Source organism: Aplidium turbinatum, chromosome 15 (genome assembly GCF_918807975.1).
Source record: "Aplidium turbinatum chromosome 15, kaAplTurb1.1, whole genome shotgun sequence".
Classification (NCBI taxonomy): Eukaryota; Metazoa; Chordata; class Ascidiacea; order Aplousobranchia; family Polyclinidae; genus Aplidium; species Aplidium turbinatum.
In genome coordinates this window covers 9,713,675-9,737,398 of record NC_137486.1, presented here as the reverse complement: position 1 = coordinate 9,737,398, position 23,724 = coordinate 9,713,675, and the positions used below count along the sequence as shown (strand labels likewise).

Genomic DNA, 23,724 nt, shown 5'->3' with positions numbered 1-23,724 from the left:
CTAAATTTGCGTCAGCACTTTTTGCTGACTCATCTTTTTGCATCTTTTTGCTTTTGGCTGACTGAATTCATCATTTGTTCGATTACTTTACTTTGGTATTTACCTTGGCAATTGGCGACGCCTAATTCAAAAGCTGTGTCTTTCAGGGTGTTCGGTCAACGTTACGCAGTTACAGTCAAGTATGTTGCATGGCAAACGCGACAGACTAGCATGTGGTTTCACAAATAGTGCATTACAGTCGTTTGGGCTAAAAATCGGCAACTTTCAGAAAGTGCTTTCAAAATTAGACTGGACTGCTTGCCCCCTGAAATTGGCTTTCATCAGTAAACAATTGATGCCAGTGGTAGGCTAGTTAGTAGTTAGTGTGTCATTGAAAACCATTGTATATATGGTACAGACAAAATTGCATTTTATTTTCACAGAATTAGGTTAAAGCTTGATTCCACTATGGGAAAGTTAATACATTTTTTTATTTCTTTTAATAATAACGAAAATGCCATATATTATCCTGGCCAAGTGATTTCTGGAGCTGTTATTGTTCATCTCAATGCACCAATGGATATGCAAGGTATAGAAACAAGTAGTCTTAAAACATTAATTTATGTTACATATACAAAGTTTGACTCGCCATGGAATAAGTAAGCTAGAAAGTTATTTCTAATTAAAGCACAGTTTGAAAACATTTTTGTAATGAAAGCTGATCTGATCTAAATATTAGCTCTGCATAAGCCAGCCATCTCATCTGGCTGTAGAGTGTAGGCCTACCATTTGAATAAGCGCCAATAAGTTTTATAATGACACCTCAAGAAACAAACAGTATATGTCATATTTGATGTTGATTACAGTTCAACCACTAAAATAACCATTTTGCAATTCATTTTAAAGTTTGTTGTTGTCTTCCATTTTTCCATGACTTATTGATATGTTTCTAATATAGAGCATGCATCAAAAAATTATTTTTCAACGTTTGGTTGTGTGATGTGTGTACTGTGTAGCCTATTGTACCTGTAGCCTTGCCAAGCCTATCCCTCTATAAACAATGCTTTTCTCATTGATTAGATTTGTTTTCAAAAGTTATCCGATTTGTTATGACGTCAGGAAATGTATATACAGACGAAATCGGTTAATCAAATCATCTATTTGCCAGCCGTTTTGATACGATTATACGAATGATTCGTTTAACCAATTTACTAAAAAAGGTTTATGGTGAATGGGCGTAATTGTTGAGAAGATGTCTGTGCTGACTAGGCTGCAACGCACATTACAACTGATACTTCCTACAACTGTTTACAATTCTGGTTAAACTTTAAAGAGTTTACTAGTTCTGTGTTACATAACACTATGCTGTATGTTCCAGCCAGAAAACTGATCCTTTTTACATTGATTTATTTTCTGCAAACGTTGAAACAATGTAAACAAGACCAGATTTGCTTACTGGGAGAGCAGTAGGATCTAAGCATTTTTCTGCAAACTGCGGCAATCGGACTTCTTTTAATCTCACCGATCTTTGTGATGTCACAACGCGAACTTTGACATTGACGTTTTTGATTCAAGCGTTCTATTTTTAGCTCCGTACCAGCTGTGTAGTTTTGAGTATGGAACGTGGCCTGCGAAAATAGTGGTATGGTAGAAAAACACGGCTCACACTCATTGTTTGTTTTGAAATCGCAAAGGTTTTTTTTTTCAAGTCTTTTGTGCTGTCTGGTAAAATAATTAATTTGCAATGTTCTTCAACTGAACGAAACTGCACAAATGAAATTACGCACTGCATTTCACAACAGTAGGCTACTTTTTTTAGCAGTTTAAAAAAAAATTCTCGAAAGTTTTCTGGTTTAAACTTTTAGACATGCTTTCCAACACTTCCCTCTCAAGCCGAAATAATTTGTCCGTGTCCATTCCTTGGAAGGCCAGTTGCCGACGGATGACATCAAAAGCATTTAAACTTCTTTATTAGGAAGTGTGATTATTCCTTTTGTGTGCTCTTCTGTTTTACTGAAGCCCAGCTGTGCGAAAATTGGTTCTTTGTAGTGCGATGTCTAGCACATAAGATTATGGCCTGGGATTACAGACATGTACAGTTACAGCTAGAATCAGGTGCGCATGGAAGAATTTCCAAGAACTCTTTCCCATCTTGACAAGCGTCAGTATCCCTTTCCTTATTAGAAGACAGATGTACAACATGTGTGTCAGAAACGTAATGCTTTATGCCGGCCAGCAGTCGCTGCGGAGGATATTAAGTGTTTGAACTATAATGAAAATGCTATGGTAAGGTGGACTGGATATACCTCCTTGTATTATTATCCTTGTAATTGTACTTATATCCAATACCTGTGCCATGTAATGTTATAGTTTGTAAAATTGGTTTAAGTTTGATACTGATTCAAAAAAGTTGAGAAACCTTATTAGGCTGTTACTTTTTTTTTTGCATCAGAACAATAGATCCATATGTACTACCAAACACCGAAAAACACACAATACAAGTAGTAATCACAATAACCCAGCTAACAAAATGCTGCTGCTGAGAATTGTGAACAAGTAAACTGCGAATGATAGTATTGAAATATGACGATTTGACCCTGGTTATTATTATTATAAATTCCCGCTTCAGCACTCCCAAACTATAAAATTGTTTTTTGCTTTGCTAGCTTGGAATTTTTCTACTTATTAATCTATTGTATTTTTACCCACTGTTCTAGTAGTTAGTAAAGATTAGCTACAAGTATCACACTACATATAATTACTATATCTTTAGCTGTAAGAATAAAGTTTCATGGGAAAGCTGATGTGCATTGGTCGGAGAGTAGTGGAACAGGAGATGATCGAAAAACCGAAGATTATTGGGCTTCAGAAACTTACTTTATGCAAAACATTTTTGTCTTTGGCAGAGGTACCGTAACAGATTTTTCTAACCCATAAGCGTTATTGAAACTTTTCAAGCCTTAAAATACTGACTTTGCATATTGATAATGGAGAAAAACACTTTTTAGTAATACTTGGTTTTAGTAGCCTATGTATTAATTAACGAGCAGTCTTAAATGTAGCCCACGAAAGAACTTTTGAAAAGCTTTGATCAATTAATTAGTAACGGCATGAAAACGTCTTGAACTGTCATTGTCAGAAAGTCCAGTCCAATCCTTTCATCCTATGAGAGGCTTTGTCAGATTCAAACCGACCCATAGAATCGGTTTTCAGAGACTACATTCAGTAGACCTGAAAGAACACATGCCTGCCCTCAGTGCCCTGGTGAATTGGTAATTACAGCTTGATTGTAAAGACATTTCGCATATTTTTTAAGCGTGCTACCTGGATTAGGAATAAAATATAAATGCTGGATAGACATCGCTATCAAAACAAATGAATTTCCAAGAACTAGACCAAAACTTGATGATGGGGAATCGCTCCATCCAGTAGGGGGAGCAGAGCTATATGAACCAGAAAAATTTGAAACTCTCTTATGTCGTTTAAGTTGATGCAGGGCTCTAAAACTTTCAAGTTACGTACTGTAGTATCACAATCACATGGTACCTTACACATATCACAAACACAATCAATAGACATCAAAAAAAAATTTGTTACTGCATTTTTTATGAAAAATATTCATCGAGATATTATGAACCATGCTGGAGTATTCATCATCATAATCCATCGTCGGTTTGTTCCCCACTAGTGGGGGTGGCCGATTGTTTCCACGCAGCAATTGTTTTTATCCCTCTTCTCCATTTCACCCTGTCCCTTGCATCTTCCTCCTTCAGTCCGACTTTTTTAAATTCATCCTTCACTTGTTGTTTCCACGTTCTTCTTGGACGACCGCGTTTCCTCTTCCCATCCACCTTTAGATCTAGTGCCTTTCTAAGAAAACTTCCTTCCTCCCTCCTTATCACATGTCCATACCATCTTACTCCATTTGCCCTTGCCATTTGGTCTATGGTCTCTCTCATCTCTAGCATATCCAACAATTCTTCAGTCCTTTTTTCCCTTCTCGTTTTCACCCCACACATTGCTCTCACCATTGACCTTTCCGTTCTTCTCAGGATTGCCAGTTCACTCTCTCTCAATACCCATGTCTCGCTACCATATAGCATTGCAGGCCGCACACAGCTCCGATATACAGTATTACAAACCAATATTAGATTTGTTTGACAACTGCCCAAAATTCCATTTAATGCTCAACCAAAATCGACAAACCATATACTATTGTTCAATAAATGAAAGTTTAAAACAAATAAAAATTGAATATGAATACATCTGGTTTACCCGGATGGTTCAGGTTTAAGCCTACGAAGCAAATGAAGGATGAAAACGAGTCAGCAAATTGCAGAGTAGAATAGCATCTCACTTGTGTAGTCTCCACAATTAAGTATTCAGATTGTTTACTCACTTTAATTGACTTGACAGATTGTTTACTGGACTTGACTTCACTTGACACTCACAGATTGCAATCAAATCTAATTGAGCCTAGAAGGATCCTATCTGTCTTTTTTATAAACCCGAGTAAAGGGTTTAAAAAATAAATCTTGCTCAAATTGGTTTCTTTCCACATATATTTTACATCACCAAGTGGTGGTGGCTTCTTGAAGTGCAAATTACCTATCTTTCCATAAAAATCTATCTTTGTGGAATCGAATTGTAGCACTCGTCCAGTGTAGTAAACTGACCTTTTCTTCCCACTGAACCTCACCATTTTTTTTCATGTAGCACAAAAGTTTACTATGGCTTAAATCATCTTCTCTGGGAGCTACTATAACCTTTCCTCCTTTTTCACAGCATCAAGGTCAGAAAAGAAAGAAAGTAAGAAAACTTCCATGCTCAGTTTGCTTGATGAATGTTCTTGCCATTTTAATTTTAACCTAAAATGAATAAACAAGATACCGTACAACAAATATACTCCCAACTTGTTTCTCACTAAAGTAAAGATGTTGTTGAAAAAAAATGAGTCAACATTATCCAAAAATCAACTTGCAGTAATGTTTCATGACAGCAACGTTTCCTTTACCCAAAATCTGGACAACTAGCTTCTCTCTACAAGTTGTGCTAGGCTTACCAAAAAGGAAAACCGAGTTTATTTATGGTCTTCAAAATCATGTTTTTCTAGTTTGTCTGAAAACAAAGAACTGCTGACACAGCATAATGGCCCAACACGAAGCATGATAGCCATGTGACCAAAACATGATTTTAAGGTTTCAGAGCTCCCCATCAGTTTCCAGAAAATAAGCTGATTCACAATGCCCCGAGATTCATATTGCCCCGGTCTCCCTAATATTGCAGTTCAGTCAAACTATGGCAGGAGTCCCTTTACTGAGTAAGTCACAATTTTCACGTGGGACATTTTCACTATTGTTTTATGCATTACGACAGTTAGTTTTTTTTCAATACAAACTATTATATATACTACAGTACGGTATGAGGCTGTAGAATCAGGCGAAAAATATATGATTTCGACTTCTCGATTGATAACTGACCCACTCCGGCTTCAGTGTTGCCTAGTTTTTTGAGGTTGCCAGGTTTATTTAATTTTTTTCCTGTTTCAATTATTTTTAATTTAATTTCGCTTGAGGTGATCAAAATTGAAACGGCGATTTTCACAAATACGGACAAAAACAAACACTTCTCATGAAATGGAAAAGTTTTAGACCGCAATACGGAGAACATGAACAAGAAACAATGTTTTGAAAAAAAATTGCAAACTTAAATTTGTGTCAAGTCGAAGTCGGCCGTTTTTTTCAACGACTCTGGGCACACCAAAATTACTTTGACTCCACAGCCCTGTACTTAACGAGAAAACACCCAATGAAATATAATTTATTTGAAATAGCACTGAAATCACACATTGTGGCAAAATCTAAATATCTCAGTTAATTGCGTTGTCAAGCTGAAAAGTTGTGCTTCGCCCAGAAAGGCTGACAATCAAGCTCATCAATCCTGCATGTTACTCCAATGTAACTAGTAAGGTTAGTGGTGGATTATTCTTTCAAGTCTGTTTTTCTTCAAACTTTTTTAGGTTCAGGAGGATCCACTGAGGTGGCTAAGCAGCTTCCAGCTGGTGAAAGTGCTTTTCCATTTAACTTCCAACTCCCAAGTCAACTGCCTTCCTCCTTTGAAGGTCAATCTGACTTGCTGAAAATTTATTTAAAAGTAGGCCTATATGCGATTACAAACGATACAAATGATAAGTAATATTAAATAACTGAGAGAATTATCAATCGTTTACACCTTTGTCTTAATGCGTTTGTTTTGAATCTACAATCTGGTAAATATCCTGCCACAAGGTAGTCCTGATTGCTGTTTTATCTGTTTCTGATATTATTGTACTCAGGTTGTTAGTGTGTAAACGTATATTTTTACTACTATCCATTAATATCAGTTACTGTTATTCATTTACTTGTTTTGTTCTGATGTATTACACTATTTACGATGAGGGTGTAGGGTTTTGCTGAAGACGTTTGAATTTAATACTTGATTTTTCTATAGCTTGAAAAATGTTATTCAATAGTAGCCTACCATTAGTTGTCTATTATCTGCGTGTGGCATAGTGGCGTCACTTACCTTCCAAACTTATGCTAAAGCAAGCATCATATTCAATAATACATTGTTAATAACATGTAAATTGTTTAGCATTTATTGAACACAGTAGGTGAGATAGTGTCAGCTTTGGAAGGCAGTTTGATACTACCATACTGCCATTCTGTTTCGACTGAATCTATTTCAAACATACACGAAATACACCCTAAATTTTCTCAGTTTGTACTCGTAAAAATTCTTTGTAGCTATTAACGAATGAACTACCCTACAATTGTGCATATGTCATGAACAGCAGCATTGCTCTGACGAGGCTCATATAGGCGAACCAGACTGCAGGCGGCTGCCACTTGTTTGTGCCAATATGGTAACGAAAAGTCAAACATATGGTCATTGGTCAGTATTAATGCACCAAGGATATAGATTTTCCCAAGACTGAAGTGGCAAAACTTGGTTTTACATCATCATCGTTTCGCTTCAAACTTTCCTTGTTTGTTTGAGGTATTACCTTACATTTGTCACGTGAAATTTTGTTCCTTTTTTCTTGTAGGTGCTGATCGTCGTATTCGATATTTTGCAAAAGCAAGCATCATCAAGCCGTGGAAGTTTGATCACAATACAAAAAGAGCCTTTACTGTTCTTGAAAATGTGGACCTCAATCAGGATCCCAATGCCAGGGTGTGTAGTTGACTAGTTGTGTAATGTGTATTCTATGTTGAACTAACAAATAACATTGTGCACTGATCACTGAAGACAATTAAACACTAAAAACAATTGAAGAAACATTTTAGGCAAATGTAGAACCTCAGGTATACTTTTATCTGTAATCCACTTCAGCCTTCAGTTCTGAAGTTTTGAGTGCGGTGTCTAGGCCATGTATTTTTGTCGGCCATGGCTTGAACACAACAATTGTGCGACCACCTGGTATTTCCAAAGAAGTTTTAAGCCTCTTTTTTCTGAGCAGTTTTTGAAAAAAAATAACCCCTTGACTCACGTTTGCACTGATCTTTATTTGTCGTAGGCTGCCTTGAATCAATCAAATGATATTGCGCTGCATATGGTTTGTTTTATCAAAATCTGCCAATTTCTGTGCTTAACTTAAAGGTGCACTGCAACGAAAATACATGGCTTTTGTATTTGTAGATCTTTCTGAAATAAAACGTTTTTCGACAATTTTTTTATTTTTTGTGTTACCATTAATTAAAAAACCTAAAAAAACCTTTCTTGAATTGAATGATTCTGATTGGTCAAAAATTTTGATGACGTCATTGGCTGGCAAAGTCGCATCCAAGGTCTACTGTTTTGCGTGCAAACACAAGGAACAAATCGCGTAGGCTACCGAAACAGCGAACAATTTTATGGTGGCTTCTTGTATGACTCCCGGTTGTACTAACCGGGTAATCGTCAAAGGGGTATCCTTTCATCATTTACCTCTGAATAATGACAACAAGCTGAAGAAATGGATCTCGGCGATGAAACTCAAAAACCCACCTGTAAACAAGCACTGCCGTGTGTGCAGCAATGATTTTCTGGCCAGCGATTACCAACGTGATCTACAGGCTGAGCTACAAGGCACCAAGTCCAGACACCTGCTCATCCCTGAAGCTATTTCTTCTGTCTTTGATTTTTCAAGATATGTGAAAGCCATTGTCAATGCAGTACCCACAAAACTCGATCGACCTAGGTACAGGTCTGTGAGTACGATCGGGCGTTTGGATCGAATAGCAAAGCGAGAAAACAACAAGACTTTGAAACAGGTCAGTAGGACAGTAAAACATTGGCAGGATAGGCAACTCTGAATACATAGGCTACGTTTAGTTTATATAAACCACTTGGTTCAAGCAAATTATTTTCCTGCATTTTTTTCAATGCAAATTTTCCATCCGACTGCTGTCCGAACTGGTGTTGTCAGAGCACGAATCAGAATGATGTTCTTCGCTGTCGAGTCGCCGTCTTTTTGGTTCAAAGAGAAATCGTTGTCTTGTTTCAGACATCTTGTTTGTGCTGATCTTCTATTACTCAATATACAATGACCTATGCGACGTTTCTAAGGCAAGTGCATGAAGCTGTTTACTTGGTTGCCCGCCGATGACGTCACAAGCCGCATAGCGCCATCAGGTGGCCGATTTTCATTTGGCTATATCTCCCAAACAAAAAAGCATATCAAAATTTTTTTTCGAAAAATATAATACTTAAACACTAAACAATCACCAAAAAAATTTTAATTTTTCATTTCAGGTCCCCTTTAACCTTAACCAGTAAGTTTTATGGACTTGGTTTTACTTTGAACAGACGCCAGTGACCAACAACGATTCCAAAACGCTCTGTTGTTTGTGCTGCGCCAGTGGGCCCATACAAGCACAGGTCCATCTAGATCGAACTGGTTATGTACCTGGAGAGTTTATCTCGGTCAATGCTAGTGTTGACAATGGAAGGTATTCTGTGTGCATTAGACACTTTCAATGGAATGCTACATTTGTTTTTTTTATTATTGTGCCCGTGTAAAGAGTTTGTAAATACTTTCTCTTTCTAATGCGGCTTTGTCTGTTGGCGCTGGTGTTCAAAATCACAATCGTCCGCTCCTCTCCCCAACTCAACTCAGCACTTCAGTGTTTTCTCCATCTTCTTCACATTTTTCACATTGTCTTTGTGACATGGACATCTTTTTGCAACATGCCCATTTTCTACCTTAAACGTTCTCTTATCACAACACCAACCACCTCTCTTAATCTTGCAGTTGGCCTCTCTTCACATGTACAGTATCTTAGATTCCTCTCTTCTTTTATTCAAATCATGCAAATATATTTCAGTTCATCGAATATGCCAAGCACCAAAGCCACAATCATACAACACGTTATATATCGAGCAACCGCCAAATCGCGGACTCTTTCTAAAAACATCGCATCTTTGTCCGGACCTGGATGCAGGGCAGGAGATTCCATTGAATGGAACCATGAGAGATTGCAGGTTTATGTTTAGAGTGGTGTTGTTCTAGTGGATATTTTCAATCGTTTTTACTCAACTACGTAAACATACGTAAACTACGTAAACTACGTAAACTACGTAAACATACGTAAACTACGTAAACATACGTAAACAATAAACATCGGTTGTTTTTATTTAAACTTCAATTTTTGTTGTCATTGTTTAGATACCCCCTCTTCCACCGACAATGATTCGATTTTGCAGCATCATCATTGTCACTTACACAGTGGAGGTGAGTTAATTACACTCGTTTGTACTTTACCGTGTGTACAGTGTATTGGTTGTGGCGCATAGGCCTACTTGTGCACAGATAGTAGTAGTGGTAGTAGTCCGGTTTTAATCCGGTGATGTTTCCGAGGGTGGCCGGATTCACCTCCAAGTGCCGCAATCGCATTCACACCCTGCCTCCACATCAATCTGTCTAAACTCTAAAGCGTCCTCTCTTGTCAAGCCCACCTTGCTGCTTTTCTCCTCAACTTGCCTTTTCAACGTTTTCTTGGATCTTCCTTGTTTTCTACGACCCTCCACTGGAAAAGTTAAGATTGAAAACCAATTTCCAGTTGGAGTTTCCAATGCTTGTTTTATGCTGAAAATGACACGTGTCACAAACACGCGTCATAAATTAATTGAATCAAAGTGGCTTGTGTATCGTAGATTCGTTAGAATCGCCAGCTCACAATATTAGCATCTTCAATAGAACTATACTAACTACTAATAATGTCAACTGCCTAAACAACCCTTACTATGCCGCAAACTCTTTATTCCATTTTTTGAATTGTCTTTCATGCAGTTCTGCGTCGTTGTGCCAAGCGGGAGCATTAATCTTCGCGTCAATGTGCCACTCACTCTCGGCACAATCCCTCTGCAGGGACTGACACCTTACAACCTTCCAGCTGTAGAACCAACCGCTCCTCCCTTGCCTCAGCCCCCTGATATTCCACCAGTTTATGAACGTGAGTAACATTAGCTGTGCAAGAAAGCTAAGCATAAAAAACGTAAGCACAAGTAGTCAACGTCATGTTTAAGTAACTATGCCGAAACACAGATTGACACTAGAAGAAGCCATGAAGCAACAATACTAATATTTTTGGCAAAAAGTTCTCGGACAATCAATGTGTTGAAATGTCCTGATGGAGCAGTCACCGTCTCTGTGCTTTTCTTTCGCACTGACCTTGGCCAAACGTCGCAGTTAGCTTTCACGATTATGGATTAGAACAGCGTTTCTCAAAGTGGGCGAAAAAATCAAAGGGGGCGATCGGGGGGCGAAAACACTTGAAGGGGGCGAATTTATCAAACCACCAATAACAGTTCAACGCGCTAATCAGTTCTATGCACTATATGGCTATGGAGAGAGAGAGAGAGAGAAACCTTTTATTTTGTCTGCTGCGAAAAATAGTAGGCTATACAGTACAAGTATAAACCGGTACAAATATATTCAACAACAGACAGGATTCACCAACAACAGACTGTGGTAGGCCTACTATAAAATACAAAGTTTAATAAACCACAAATTCAATTGTGGACATAGAATAACAACATCTCACAATCTTGCAAAAGTTTACTTTATCACTTGAAGGAGTTGAAGCTATTGAAATCTAATCAATTCAGTGCAAAATTATCTATTATTGTAGCGTCACAGTGCTCTTAGCAAAATATAAAGTTGAAACGTCACAGCGCTCTTTCATATTCATAGATATTGCAATTGTTTTGGCGTGCATTACACAGTTTGCAAGACAGACATGCAATATCAGTTGTAATTTTCAGTAGTTTAGGATCAATTTATATCTTTCAACTACTGCAGCGATAACACCTGAGCTAGGTTATTTAACCAGTTTATTCATCAGTCCAAGGTCAATGCAAAGCCTCGAAGCCAAGGCTTGACTAGCCGAGGCCAGCCAAGCTCGAGGCTAAGGCCAGAGACCTACGAATTTTATCACTGGTTTTCACCCTCGTAAGTTACGAGTCTCGGGTCAGTGTCAAGCGAAGCAGTCTTAACCAGCATGTACGGTAGTTAGTAGTTGATTACAGTGAATTTAGTAGGTTGCCAGTCAGTAAGTGATAACAGGTTTCAATTGTAACAGGATTAACAAGCTTCTTAAATAATAATCCAACATTCTCTGCTGATAGTTAGAAACGTTCAACAGCAAAAATCGGGGCTAGACTTGTCGATGAGTTATAGTGGCAGATAAAGGGAAGTAATAAAGTGGCTTCATAATTAATTTTGATTTGATAGAATTCAGAACTTTATCTCCAATTTTACAGTAGGCAAAAGCTGTAACAGAAGATTTTAGATATAGACATAGATATTACGGTAGATAAAAAGTTTCAGAATAGATTTTAGAAACTAGCCTCAAGAGTGAAATTCAGAAATGATCGATACGATTTGTTTTGGTGCCAGGTTGCTGGCAAATAGGCTATGAGCTTAACTGGAAAGAAGCTAGAATGTGGATTTTGTCGTTTCCTACTTCATATATGGTTGAAAAGGGGTTTTCGGCTGTGGCATTGATGCTTTCAAAGCAAAGAAATCGCTTGCTAGTTCATCAACGGGGTAATCTTCGACTATCTTACGAAGATGTCGCCAAACATTTCAAAACTTTGTAAAAGTCGCCAAGCTCATCCATTCCATTGAACATTATCATGGCACAGCCAATTTCGTTGATTAAATTCCCAAAACTAAATTTGTCTATCACTCCATTATTAGGCTAATGTTTAATTATTTATTTTACTTGACAGAATTAGGGGGGCGAAATTTTATTTCAATAAACAAAAGGGGGCGATGGACTAAAAAAGTTTGAGAAACACTGGATTAGAACTTGCCACATGAAGTCATGAACGGAAATCTAGAAGCGATGTATTAAGCTTGTGATGTCCTTACAATCGCAAATAACTGCACCATCTCGCTCCGTTAACGAACCACTGCGACGATGTGACACGATTGCATGGCCCACTCCTATAGCTCAGTTGATGACATCTATGGATTGCATACGAAGAAATTGTAAGTTTAAGTGATTCAAATCTTGAGTGCTATTGAGCGAGGCACTCCAGCGCGCTATCGGGTCTCCATTCAGCAGTACGGAAGAAATGGTGTAATTTTCAGACCACAACAGTAGAGGCTGTCAACAGTAGACTTCAGACACAATAATATTATTCGCGCAATCACTAGAAGTCCAAAATTCAGTCACGTCACCAACTTATACAAATCTTTAAATAGATCACAACAAGAAGATGTTTACAAACTCGAAATTGCCAAATTTATGCATAAAGTTTCCAATAACAATCTACCACCTGTATTGCAAGATCGTTTTATAAAACTTGATAATATTCACTCGCACAACACTCGACAACTAAATAAAATGAAGTATTTTCTTCCACAAATAAGCAAATCCGTGGCACACAATCTTTTGGCACATCGGGGTACTAAATTGTGGAGTGAATTAGATGAATGTCCAAAAAGCAAACACTTTGCTTTGTTTGAAAAACTTTATAAAATTACCTTGTTAAATTCTTATTAAATATACTTGTTCAGTTTAATTATTTTATCTACATGTCACCTCGTATTTGTGTAAATTGTGTTCTTACCCTATAAGATTCATTATGCTCATGTATTGCAAGCTGGTCTTGATTCAATTTCCTAAGAAACCTCATATTCATTTCGAAGCTACTGTTCAATCATGCTGTTTATTGATTCTGCTAATGTAAAATGTGAAATGTGTGACGCTGAAATGTATGAAGCCTGATGTCAGGCAGCACCTTGACTGGTTAACCGCAAGGTTGTTCGGTACTGCCAGATCTTTCTATTGCTATATTTTGATTTTTATGTAAATGTGTTTCGTTTTCTCGACTCGTATTAGGGAAGGCAAATAGAACAAACATCTCTCTCACAGTGTCACATCTTATTAACATCAAAAAGTAGATTATCGCTTCTCGCTAGATTAAATCCTTTGCAGGTGGCCATGATAAAGCGCCAACAAACGCCGTTTCAGTTTAAAAATTATATTTCAATCCATCACATGCAGTACCAGTTATGTAGGATTTCACTTTTTATTCAAGATAACCTGCTTTCATTAATGAGCCAATTTAACTCGGACTTTTTATAGCTCCTCCGCCTTCTTACGCATCCGTTGCTGGAGGAGGAGTCAATATCCGAGATAATGATGACAACGATCACCTGATGGGCGAAACATCTTACTCTCCACAATATCCGTACTACGACTGGAGTCAATCTGCCTTTACTTATACTAACAATTGAATTCTCAACCTACCCTGCTTTAAAAAGTGCGTGTTCAGTGCGCTTTGAATGTTATCTTCGGCCACAAAATCACGTTAATACCGTTGCACTTGATAGGTTAGCAAGACCTGCGTATGCTGTATAGATCGCTATGATAACACTGCTTCGAAAGTAATGCAGGAGAACCTTTATTTTGCAGTGCTTTTTGTGGCCCATGAAGCTATCATTATCACGGCGACATTTAGAGGTATTTCCACGGGTTTGGTGGGTGTTGAGTTGGAGTCGAGTGTGACCCTTGTGCTACAGTTTGGACCATTCCACGTTGAGTAATTCACTTGCTGATCAATCATTACGTCAATTTACACCACCCAATAAATAAAATAAAAATTGCAACAACCATTTACATTGTTTACTCAACATTGTTTACTGTTTAAAAAAATTTTTACAACATTGTTTACTGTTTAAAACATTTTTTACAACATTGTTTACTCAACATTGTTTACTCAACTGACTTATAAGTATCGGTCAATTTGATTGTTGCTGTGTAGTTTTGATTCGTGGCATTCCTATTCAAACCGCTCCTTCTGATTGCTCCTCTTACTCTGTTTTTTATTTCAATGAATAAAAGTGTCGACTTTTTCTCGCAAAAGTTTCACCTCAAAACCTTTAACTCATTCGCATCGTCTTGAAGTACATGCGTACTATTGCGTAGGCTATTTGGTTATTTGTTGTCGCATTAAAAATTCATGCTTGATTCATTTTTTCATTTATTGATAACTCAGTAATGATAATGTACTTTCGTTTAATTTTGTTAAAAGTGGACAGTGAAGTAAGATAGTGTTGATAACAACACTTCTCAAAAGCTTGTGCTTGTTTCATCTTTGTTGTGAACTGTGGCTTATCGTTTCGCTGTGTAGTGTACCTTACTAAGCAGATAATTTTTACTTTTAAATATTTTTGTTTTGCACTTATTCGGACCAGATGTAATCGTCAAGATAATCACGCAATCGTGACGCGACAATTTATTGAAAGACAATTTATCGAACGACAGTTCATCGAACGACAGTTCATCGAACGACAGTTCATCGAACGACAGTTCATCGAACGACAGTTTATCGAAAGACAGTTCATCGAACGACAATTCATCGAAACGACAGTTCATCGAAACGACTGTTTATCAAAACGACTGTTTATCGAAACGACAGTTTATCGAACGACGAAGCACATATGCAATGGAATACTCTGGGATTAGGGGTTAATGGTTAGGAGCTAGGAGTTAAGGGTTAGGATTATGGTTAGGGGTTAGGATTATGGTTAGGGTTAGGTTTTCGATTAACTGTCGTTCGATAAATTGTCGTTCGATAAACTGTCGTTTCGATAACCTGTCGTTTCGATAAACTGTCGTTCGATTAATTGTCGTTCGATAAACTGTTGTAGTACTTCACGCAATTACGCTCTTAACTACCTAATACCTATATACTGAATAGTGTACTGTATAACTGTATAAGTTATATTATATATCCAATGTTTTGTTGACCATACAAGTAAACTTTATCTTATTGCAGTGGATGAGGACAGCTCATCTGGTGATGTTTAACACAAACTCTGACCCGTGACACCGATTGATCATATACATAGTATACCATTGACTCCCGTTTCAATTAGCCTACGTACGTCGTACAGCTTGTTTTCTGTCATTGTTTAATTCAAGAAGTCGTTGATATAGGCTGCGTTTAGGCTGTTGTTGGTAATATTCTTTTTAAATCTACCTAATAACTTATAAAAAGATTTTTGTCCTGCTCACCGGAAAAATTTGCTGCGTTTGCTCCAAATTTCCTTCCTGGTGGAACGGCATCTGAGTGCAGGACCGGATTATCCTTAAAGCTGAAGCTTTAGGCCCATCAAAATTTGGAACACCATAAGGAAGTTATTGAAAAAAAGTTAAATATTTGACAATATTATTACGACTTTGCAATGGAGCTCACAAACCAAGAGTTTGAAACTAAAATTCACGAGGCACTTCAAATAAAGCAACACAACCCTAAGCTCAACAACCAATTATTCGCTGGAGAAACAGCTTTCTTGTTAAATTTGTACTAAATTACATTTGTTTTATGTTGTTTAGTGGTTTTCCTTAAGTGCCTTAACGTTGTTACTGCTCTCTATCCTACCTTGGGATCACACTCCCGCATACTTTAACAGCATCTTTTCACTTTTTGTGTTTGTTCTTCTGTTGTGTTTATACTTCGCGCAGTGCAGATTGTAATTTCAGTCGTTTATTGTTAACGTTTCACGAATATCTGTTGTTTTTTTAAGATGAATTAAGTTGTTTTCCTGACGAGGGCAGAAAGTTTTGCTGAAAACGTTCGAATTTATTTAGTTATCTTTTTATGTATTGTTTTTGAATTATGCAATTCAATCCTATCAAGTTGCTATCACTTATCTGTCCATGGTAGCCTATTCAAAAATTATCTCTCTACCAAAGCTATACTATGTCAAATCAAAACCAGAATAGTGGGGATTTCTTTCTTTTTTGACAGTGAATAGCATTTGTGTGATATTATAAGTGAAAGCAAGCTCTTTGGCTCTTTGCATGTAAGGAGTTTTCTTTAGTCCGAGTAAACCTATAGGCCTACTCATAACTTGTGGCGCATTGGCAAGTAAAAGTAATTACTTATTAAGCTTAAGGGTGAATATAGATTTATCCTACCAAAACTGAACTTACACAAGTTAAAATGTCGTTTTTTTTTCATTTATTGACTATGTGGGACCAATCGAACAGACTATTTCAAGCGTTTTATCGGACCCTTGTCTTTTAGGATATGCCAACTTTTAAGCCAAATAAATTAAAAAAGTCTACTTTCTGAACAATAACAGCAGAAAACTATAGGCTAACGGGTGTTTTTTTCAAATACAATGAGCATAAGTCTGCATTGTGCGTTTGTTTATTTCCTTTTGTATTTAAAATACTCAAAAATAAGACTTGATATATGAATCTCCTGTTTTGTTTGCTAAACATGTTTAATAGGAGTCTTTAAATACTGTTCTAAAGGTTCCATTGATGGGACCTTTGGAATAGGGACGGTACATTACGGGACGCGCAACTCCGTTGTTCCTTCAACATTAGAAGGGTCAATTGCCAATTTGACATTTTTTTTACGCTTTACTGCTGGCTTGCTTTCAACTAAAAACCTTAAATTACTTTAAAACCAACTTAACTCTTCTTATAGCCTATAACCCATAAAACGTGTTGTGTTTTCACAACAAATGAATAAAGCTAAACTAAGCTTTCTCAGTTCGGAAACTGTAAACAAAGATGACCGTTTTTGCATGTCTTGTATTCATTTTAAACCAATCGAAAAAGTACGAAATTAAACAATGGTCTCCTCGTGAGAACGAGCAGAGTTTCCCATTACGTTTCGTAAAACACCATAACACCTCCCACGCAAATTATGAAAGCACATAAATCAATGTCGTAAAATGCACGTTAAAGGAAGGTATACATAAACAAGAATGAAGATGTAAAATGATTCTACATATCATATGGCACCCTGGGTTTGATGGCTCTTTAAGGCCGAATCGATCTTTGGGGACTATTCATATCACCGTCAACCTCATGACCCAAACCGGTGCCAGCCAAAGGCTCAGCTGTACTCTCGTATCGTGGACGAAGCTGATCAACGTGTCTGCGCCATATGTGTCCACTGTCAAGTACTCGCACATTAACAGTGCTGGTTCCCAATACTTTGATAACAACAGCTGGAACCCAGCGCGGTCTGTTGCTTTGTGTTTGGCCACACACTAGGGCGTAAACGTTCATATCCTCTGTGTATGGGCTTTTATTCTTATCGCCATTTCCCTTTGCTGATCGGCGAGCTTCTATGACTTGTTTCTTTTGTGCAGCATGGGCAGGTGACGGCAACAGGACGTCGATTTTCGTTCTGATTTGGCGTCCAGTAAGTAGTTGACTAGGAGAGTATCCACACGGTAGAGGCGGACGTCGGTACTGTATCAAAAACTCCTGCAGAGCGGTTTTCGGTGAAAGAGTGGACTTTCGCAGAGCTTGTTTGAAGGTTTGAACAAGTCTTTCAGCAGCTCCGTTGGTAGCAGGGTGGTAAGGTGCTCCAGTAAGATGGACAATTCCTCTTTCCTTACACCATTGCTGAAATTCGTTTGACATGAAGGTCGCTGCATTATCCGTCACAAGGCTGTGCGGGTATCCAAAATGAGTAAACGAATCTTCTAGCAGTTCCATAGTGGTATTTGCCGAAACAGAACCGGTTGGATAAATGCAGGGGTATTTAGAATATGCGTCAACTATAACTAGCCAGTTTCTACCCATGAATTGTATCGCGTGGTCCGCGTGTATCCGGCTCCACGGCTTTTCTGGCAGCATCCACGGGTGGTTGTCCATTTTAGAAGGTTTATTCTGAAACTCTGCACAATTGGAACATTGTTTGCATTGGTCTTGAATGTCTGTGTCCAGGCCGGGCCAATAGACAGCAGTGCGGGCAAGTTGCTTCATCTTTTCCATGCCGAAATGTCCAAGATGCAATAATTCAAGAACCGATTTTTGTAGACTTTGGGGAATCACCAGTCTCGATCCATATAACAAACATCCATGTTCCACTGACAATGAGTCAGCAATTTTTCTGAAAATTTCAACCTTTTGGTTTTCGGATAGTTTTCCTGGCCATCCCTCCTGCGTATATCTCATGGCTGTAGATATAGCTGGATCTTTTGCTGATTCTTTGCGAACGGATTCTGAATCAGTTGGTTTGATTTGGGAGCTGATGATTTTAATGGTGTTCACAATGTTAATGTCATCTTCCTCTTCTTCGTTGTCAAACTCCTCATCATGGCCACTTGGTAAACGACTCAGGGCATCAGCATTGCCATGTTCAGCTGTTTTTCTGTACTCAATGGTGTAGCTGTATTGTCCAAGAATCAGTGCCCATCTCGCTAATCGGTTTGCAGCTAAAACTGGTGTGGCTTTAGTGGGACTGAACAATGCCAGGAGTGGCTTATGGTCTGTAACCAAAATAAACTTCCGAGCATACAAGTACTGATGAAATTTACGAATGGCAAACACAATCGACAGTGCTTCTTTTTGTATCTGACTGTATTTTCTTTGTGTGGCAGACAGAATTTTTGAAACATTAGCGATTGGTCGCTCACTGCCATTGGGTAAGCGATGAAATAGCACAGCTCCGATTCCAACCCCAGATGCATCACATGCTATCCCAATAGGAAGTGTAGGGTCAAAATGAGCTAATACCATATCTGTGTTTAACATTTCTTTAAGAGTAGTGAAAGCCACTTCTTGCTGCTCTCCCCAATTCCATTCAGTGTCATTTCTGGTCAAGTAGTAGAGCGGCTCTGTGATAGTGGCAAGGTTAGGTAGGAACTTACTGTAAAACTGAATAGATCCCAAAAATGATTTGAGAGTTGAAATGTCATTTGGTCGAGGCATGCTGAGTACAGCATCGACTTTGCGTCCCTTGGAAATACCTTGGTGGGATAAGGTATGACCCAAATACTCGACACTATGCTGTGCAAACTCACATTTTTCTAGTCTGCAACGCAGTCCTTTGTCTTGCAACCTCTGCAATAATTGACGTAAATTGTGTAAATGTTCTTGGGCATTATCACCACTGACAAGGATGTCGTCCAAATACACGGCAACACCTTTCAGGTCTGAGGTTAACTGGGACATGATCTCCTGAAAATACCCTGGGGCTGAACTAATACCGAAAGGCAAGCGCATTTGCAGTAACACTCCTTTGTGAGTGCTAAGTGCTAGCCGCTTTTGACTTTCTATACTAAGAGGTATTTGGTTGTATGCATCGGCCAAGTCGATTTTGGTGAAGCCATATCCTCCCCCCAACTTATGCATTAGTTCTTCAGGTACTGGTATTGGCTGTCTGTGAATCTCAAGTTGTGGGTTGACAGTGACTGAGTAGTCCCCACAAACTCTAAGAGATGGTGCAGTTTGCCCCGGCAGTAATGTTTTTCTTATGGGTACCACAGGTGTGCCATAATCATTAAATTGTACAGGTTTCCACACCCCTCGAGCAATGCCTTGCTCATAAGCATGAGACAAATCGTCCTGCAGTGCGAATGGCACTGGACGTGGTTTACAAAAAATGGGTGCAGCATCAGATTTAAACTTAATGTCAAGCTCAATATCTTTTAAACAACCTAATTCACTTTTAAATACATCAGGAAACTGGTCACACAATTGTTTACATGCACTTTGCAGGCTAGAGTCACCATCCGTACATTTATGAACAGATTCAGTTGTCAAGTGACGATCTTGATTAGGATACAATACATCATCTACCGATACTCCGAGTTGAGTGATTGCATTTCTACCTAACAAATTCAATTGCGGTAGTTCAGTAACAACAAAATTAACATCATTGGCACAAGCATTAGTACAGTTGTTCTGAGAAAACGAAATCAAAGTTGGTTTGAAAACACCAAGAACAGGTAAATTATGCCCAGAGGCTGATTCATACCTCTTTTTAGAAAGTTCAAGTGTTGGTTTTCCCAATTTAAGCCAGCTAGTTTTTGATAAAAAACTATCCCCTGCCCCGGTATCTATTTCAAAAGTTACATTTTTGCCATTTAAGCAGAGGGTTTGTTCAAGGTGAGGGGTATCGACAAACTTAATTGTTTGAACTGGCTGAGTTGCTGTGTCTTTTCTTTTTTTAAGACATGCATGCTCTATGTGACCAACTTTTTTACAATAATTACAAGTAAAAGTTTTGAATCGACAGGCTATACCTGTATATCCATGCTTTCCGCATCTTCCACAAGGATGTGTGGGCTTATTTTGGACAGTTAGTTTTTCATGTTTAATAGTCTTGTAGGAATTTGGTTTTAACATGGGCTTGCGAGTATGGCTCTTGACAACAAATGTCTCATCAATATTGTTGCTAGCAGTCTCTTTAGCTACCTTTGTTGCTTCTTCGATTTCTTTTGCCATCTGGATTGCTTTCGCGAATGTCAGTTCTCCCCCCTTTTCTTTAAAAACTGCTTTCAGGAAAGATTCATTTTGCATAGAACAAATGAAACGAGTGCACATGGCATCATCCCTGGGGTCTTCAATAGAAGAAAATTCGCATGTCAGTGCATCTTGGCGAATTCTTGCAGCCAGTTGAGAAATAGACTCTCCTTTTTTTCGTTGCAGGTCACTCCAAAACTTGTATCGCTCTCGTATCACAAATAGCTTAGGATTGAATTGCTCAGACATGCATTTAGTTAATGTGTCTAAATCAGCTTCATTGATGTTTGTTGGAGTTGGTTGTTGTGCAACATAATTTTGCAAAAGCTTGTATGTCTCCACTGATTGATTTGTGAGAAAAACTTGTGCAACTTTTTGCTCAGGAACTGAATGTGCTTTCACAAATGTTTGAAAACGAAGATAATAATCATTCCACAATTCTTTAGAAGGGTCAAATGCTAAAAATGCAGGAACTGAGTAGTGCACTTGATGTGTAGCAAGTTGCCTGTCATTAGTTTCAGCATCACTAGTACTTGGTTTGGCAAATGCTTGAAAAGATTGCAAAATAGCATCAAGCTGTTGTTGATTTTGCTTACCTTGAAGCTCCAACTGTTCTTTTTGTAAAGCCAATTGCGACTGTTGTTGGTCCAATTGCTTTTTCATCAACTCAATGATATCTTTGTTGCTCATTCTTGCTAGGCTAAACTGCTGGACAGGTTAAGTCTAGATCAATGTGGTGGTTCTGAAACCTCGTCGCCAATTTGTTGTGTTTTCACAACAAATGAATAAAGCTAAACTAAGCTTTCTCAGTTCGGAAACTGTAAACAAAGATGACCGTTTTTGCATGTCTTGTATTCATTTTAAACCAATCGAAAAAGTACGAAATTAAACAATGGTCTCCTCGTGAGAACGAGCAGAGTTTCCCATTACGTTTCGTAAAACACCATAACAAAACGTAAAATATTTTGTAAATTACAAAAAACGTAACCCTTCTAGTGTTGCGGATAAGCCAAAAACGGATGAGGTTTCGCATCCCTATGATCTACAATCCCTACTTTGGAACAATTGACAAATTTTTGTAAATTTTTTTGTCATTGGCCTACACTATTAAAATTTAAAATTAATTAGCGGTGGAGGTAGGTTAGTCCCATAAAAATGTAGACAACAAATAGCAAATATTAATGGATTTGTTGACATGGTTGCCTATTAACAAAAAGTGTTCCACGGGTCCCACACTTCTACTGTGTAGATTTAACTAAAAGTTAAGACGTATCTAAAATTAAAATTTCGGAAGTAGCAAAAACAACTGTTGGGGGAACAAACGTCATTCAACATGAATTACAATGGTATCTAAACGTTTTAATAGTAATGAGACATTTTGGGGAGGGGTAATTGCCCGCCCCCGTGATTAGGTCTCTGTGATAGAAGTTGCAACAAGACCAGCGTCTTTGCAATTGCAGGTAAGGACATTTTTGTTTTGAGATCTTGTGGAAATCGACGGAAATAGCCTCAACAAAATGCAGCTTTTGAAGATTGTGTTGCGGACGTCGAGTATTCTAAAGCATCCGCTCATACCTAGCTGTAAATTATTGCAGCAACATCCCGAGCACATCGGTGGTGGGGATGATCCGAGAATGATGTAGGCTATGAGTTTATTGCAGAAAACAAATCTTTGAACCATTAGGACGCATTAAGTCAAAAGGGTGCAACCGAAATGCCTAACCAACAGAACGTGGTGAACTGAATCAAATCATGACTGGTAGGCTAACATAAATTAAACTGGCACCACAACTGAACTTAATGTAGGCCTACCATCTGCAAACAAAGCGTGGTGAACTGATCGAAAGATGCAATTTTGGTTAAGAAGTGACTTAATTTACTCAACCATATGTAGATAAAACCAAGCAACCACACGGCATTTAACATAATACATTAAAGTGAACATTAACTATAAACTACGAGCGTTTTCGGCCTTACACATGTTCGTAGTTAATGTACGGCTACCATATGTCCTCTTTTTTTTTAAATGAGTTGTCCTCCGAGGACACTTGAAAATGCTCAAATGTCCTCTTTTTTGCATTGCTATTATTTTCAACAAGGTTTTATTTTTATGTGACCTTGGCGAAAGCTAAGCAACGATACGGTACCAAAAAAGTAAAGTAGGCTATGTTTTCTGTGAGCTGTGGCAGAAGTAGGCTATCCTTGTTTAAGAAAAGTGTTTATTAACTTTGAAGTTGACAATACATTGCTTGCTGTAAATATGGTGGATACATTTATTTCTGTGGCAAACGAAGGCAGAGTTGCTCGATGACCATGTCCGATGTATTTCTATTGTTCGACTCTTGTGTTGCCTATTTGGATGAATAGGCTATACCACAGTGGTGCCGAAGTTAGTTGAGGATTGGGGGGGATAAATTGAAATTTTATCAAATTTTAGACTATTTTGAACATTGGGGGGGATGCATACTTTTATACACAATTTTGGTGGTACTCGTATTAATTTTAATAAACAACCACCGGACCTCGGTAAATTAGCTGCTAACAGCATAATATACTGTAGGCTACAGACATTAAATCATGGAGATAAAAGCTCTACCAGTGCTCTTGTGAATGACTGCTGCAAGATTAAGAAACAAGCAAAGAAAAATTGTTAGGCCTACCTCCACCCAGTGGGATTCGAACCTATGACCTTCCAATGAATACTTAGTTTTTCCAAAAAAAAACAGAAGTTATATTTTTCTTGGGCCCTTTCCTTCACTAGAATCACTACACTTAGTTAGTGCACTATAGGACAAAGTCACTAGTCAGGAGACTGAAAACAATCGAAACTATACAGAAGAACATCCGTAAATTTATGACAAAAATACTAACTTTCAAACACATGACAAGAACTTGCTACAACCGAACATATTGCGTCTTACGGCAGTGCGCATTGAAAACTCATTAGCACTGTCATTTATGCTGATGTCATTAACAATATTTTGGT

The 23,724-nt window shown here is 38.1% G+C and overlaps 1 protein-coding gene across 1 annotated transcript; it reads left to right on the top strand.

Moving 5' to 3' along the window:
- Nucleotides 1–434: 434 nt before the first annotated feature.
- LOC145784394 (arrestin domain-containing protein 3-like) lies at nt 435–16,704 on the top strand. Its single transcript, XM_082596206.1, has 9 exons — nt 435–568; nt 2,753–2,887; nt 5,999–6,100; nt 7,067–7,194; nt 8,809–8,951; nt 9,327–9,483; nt 9,668–9,733; nt 10,292–10,454; nt 13,599–16,704. The coding sequence occupies exons 1-9, from the start codon at nt 448–450 to the stop codon at nt 13,748–13,750; spliced, it is 1,167 nt and encodes a 388-aa protein (XP_082452332.1). The 5' UTR covers nt 435–447; the 3' UTR covers nt 13,751–16,704.
- The last annotated feature ends 7,020 nt before the right edge of the window (nt 16,705–23,724 follow it).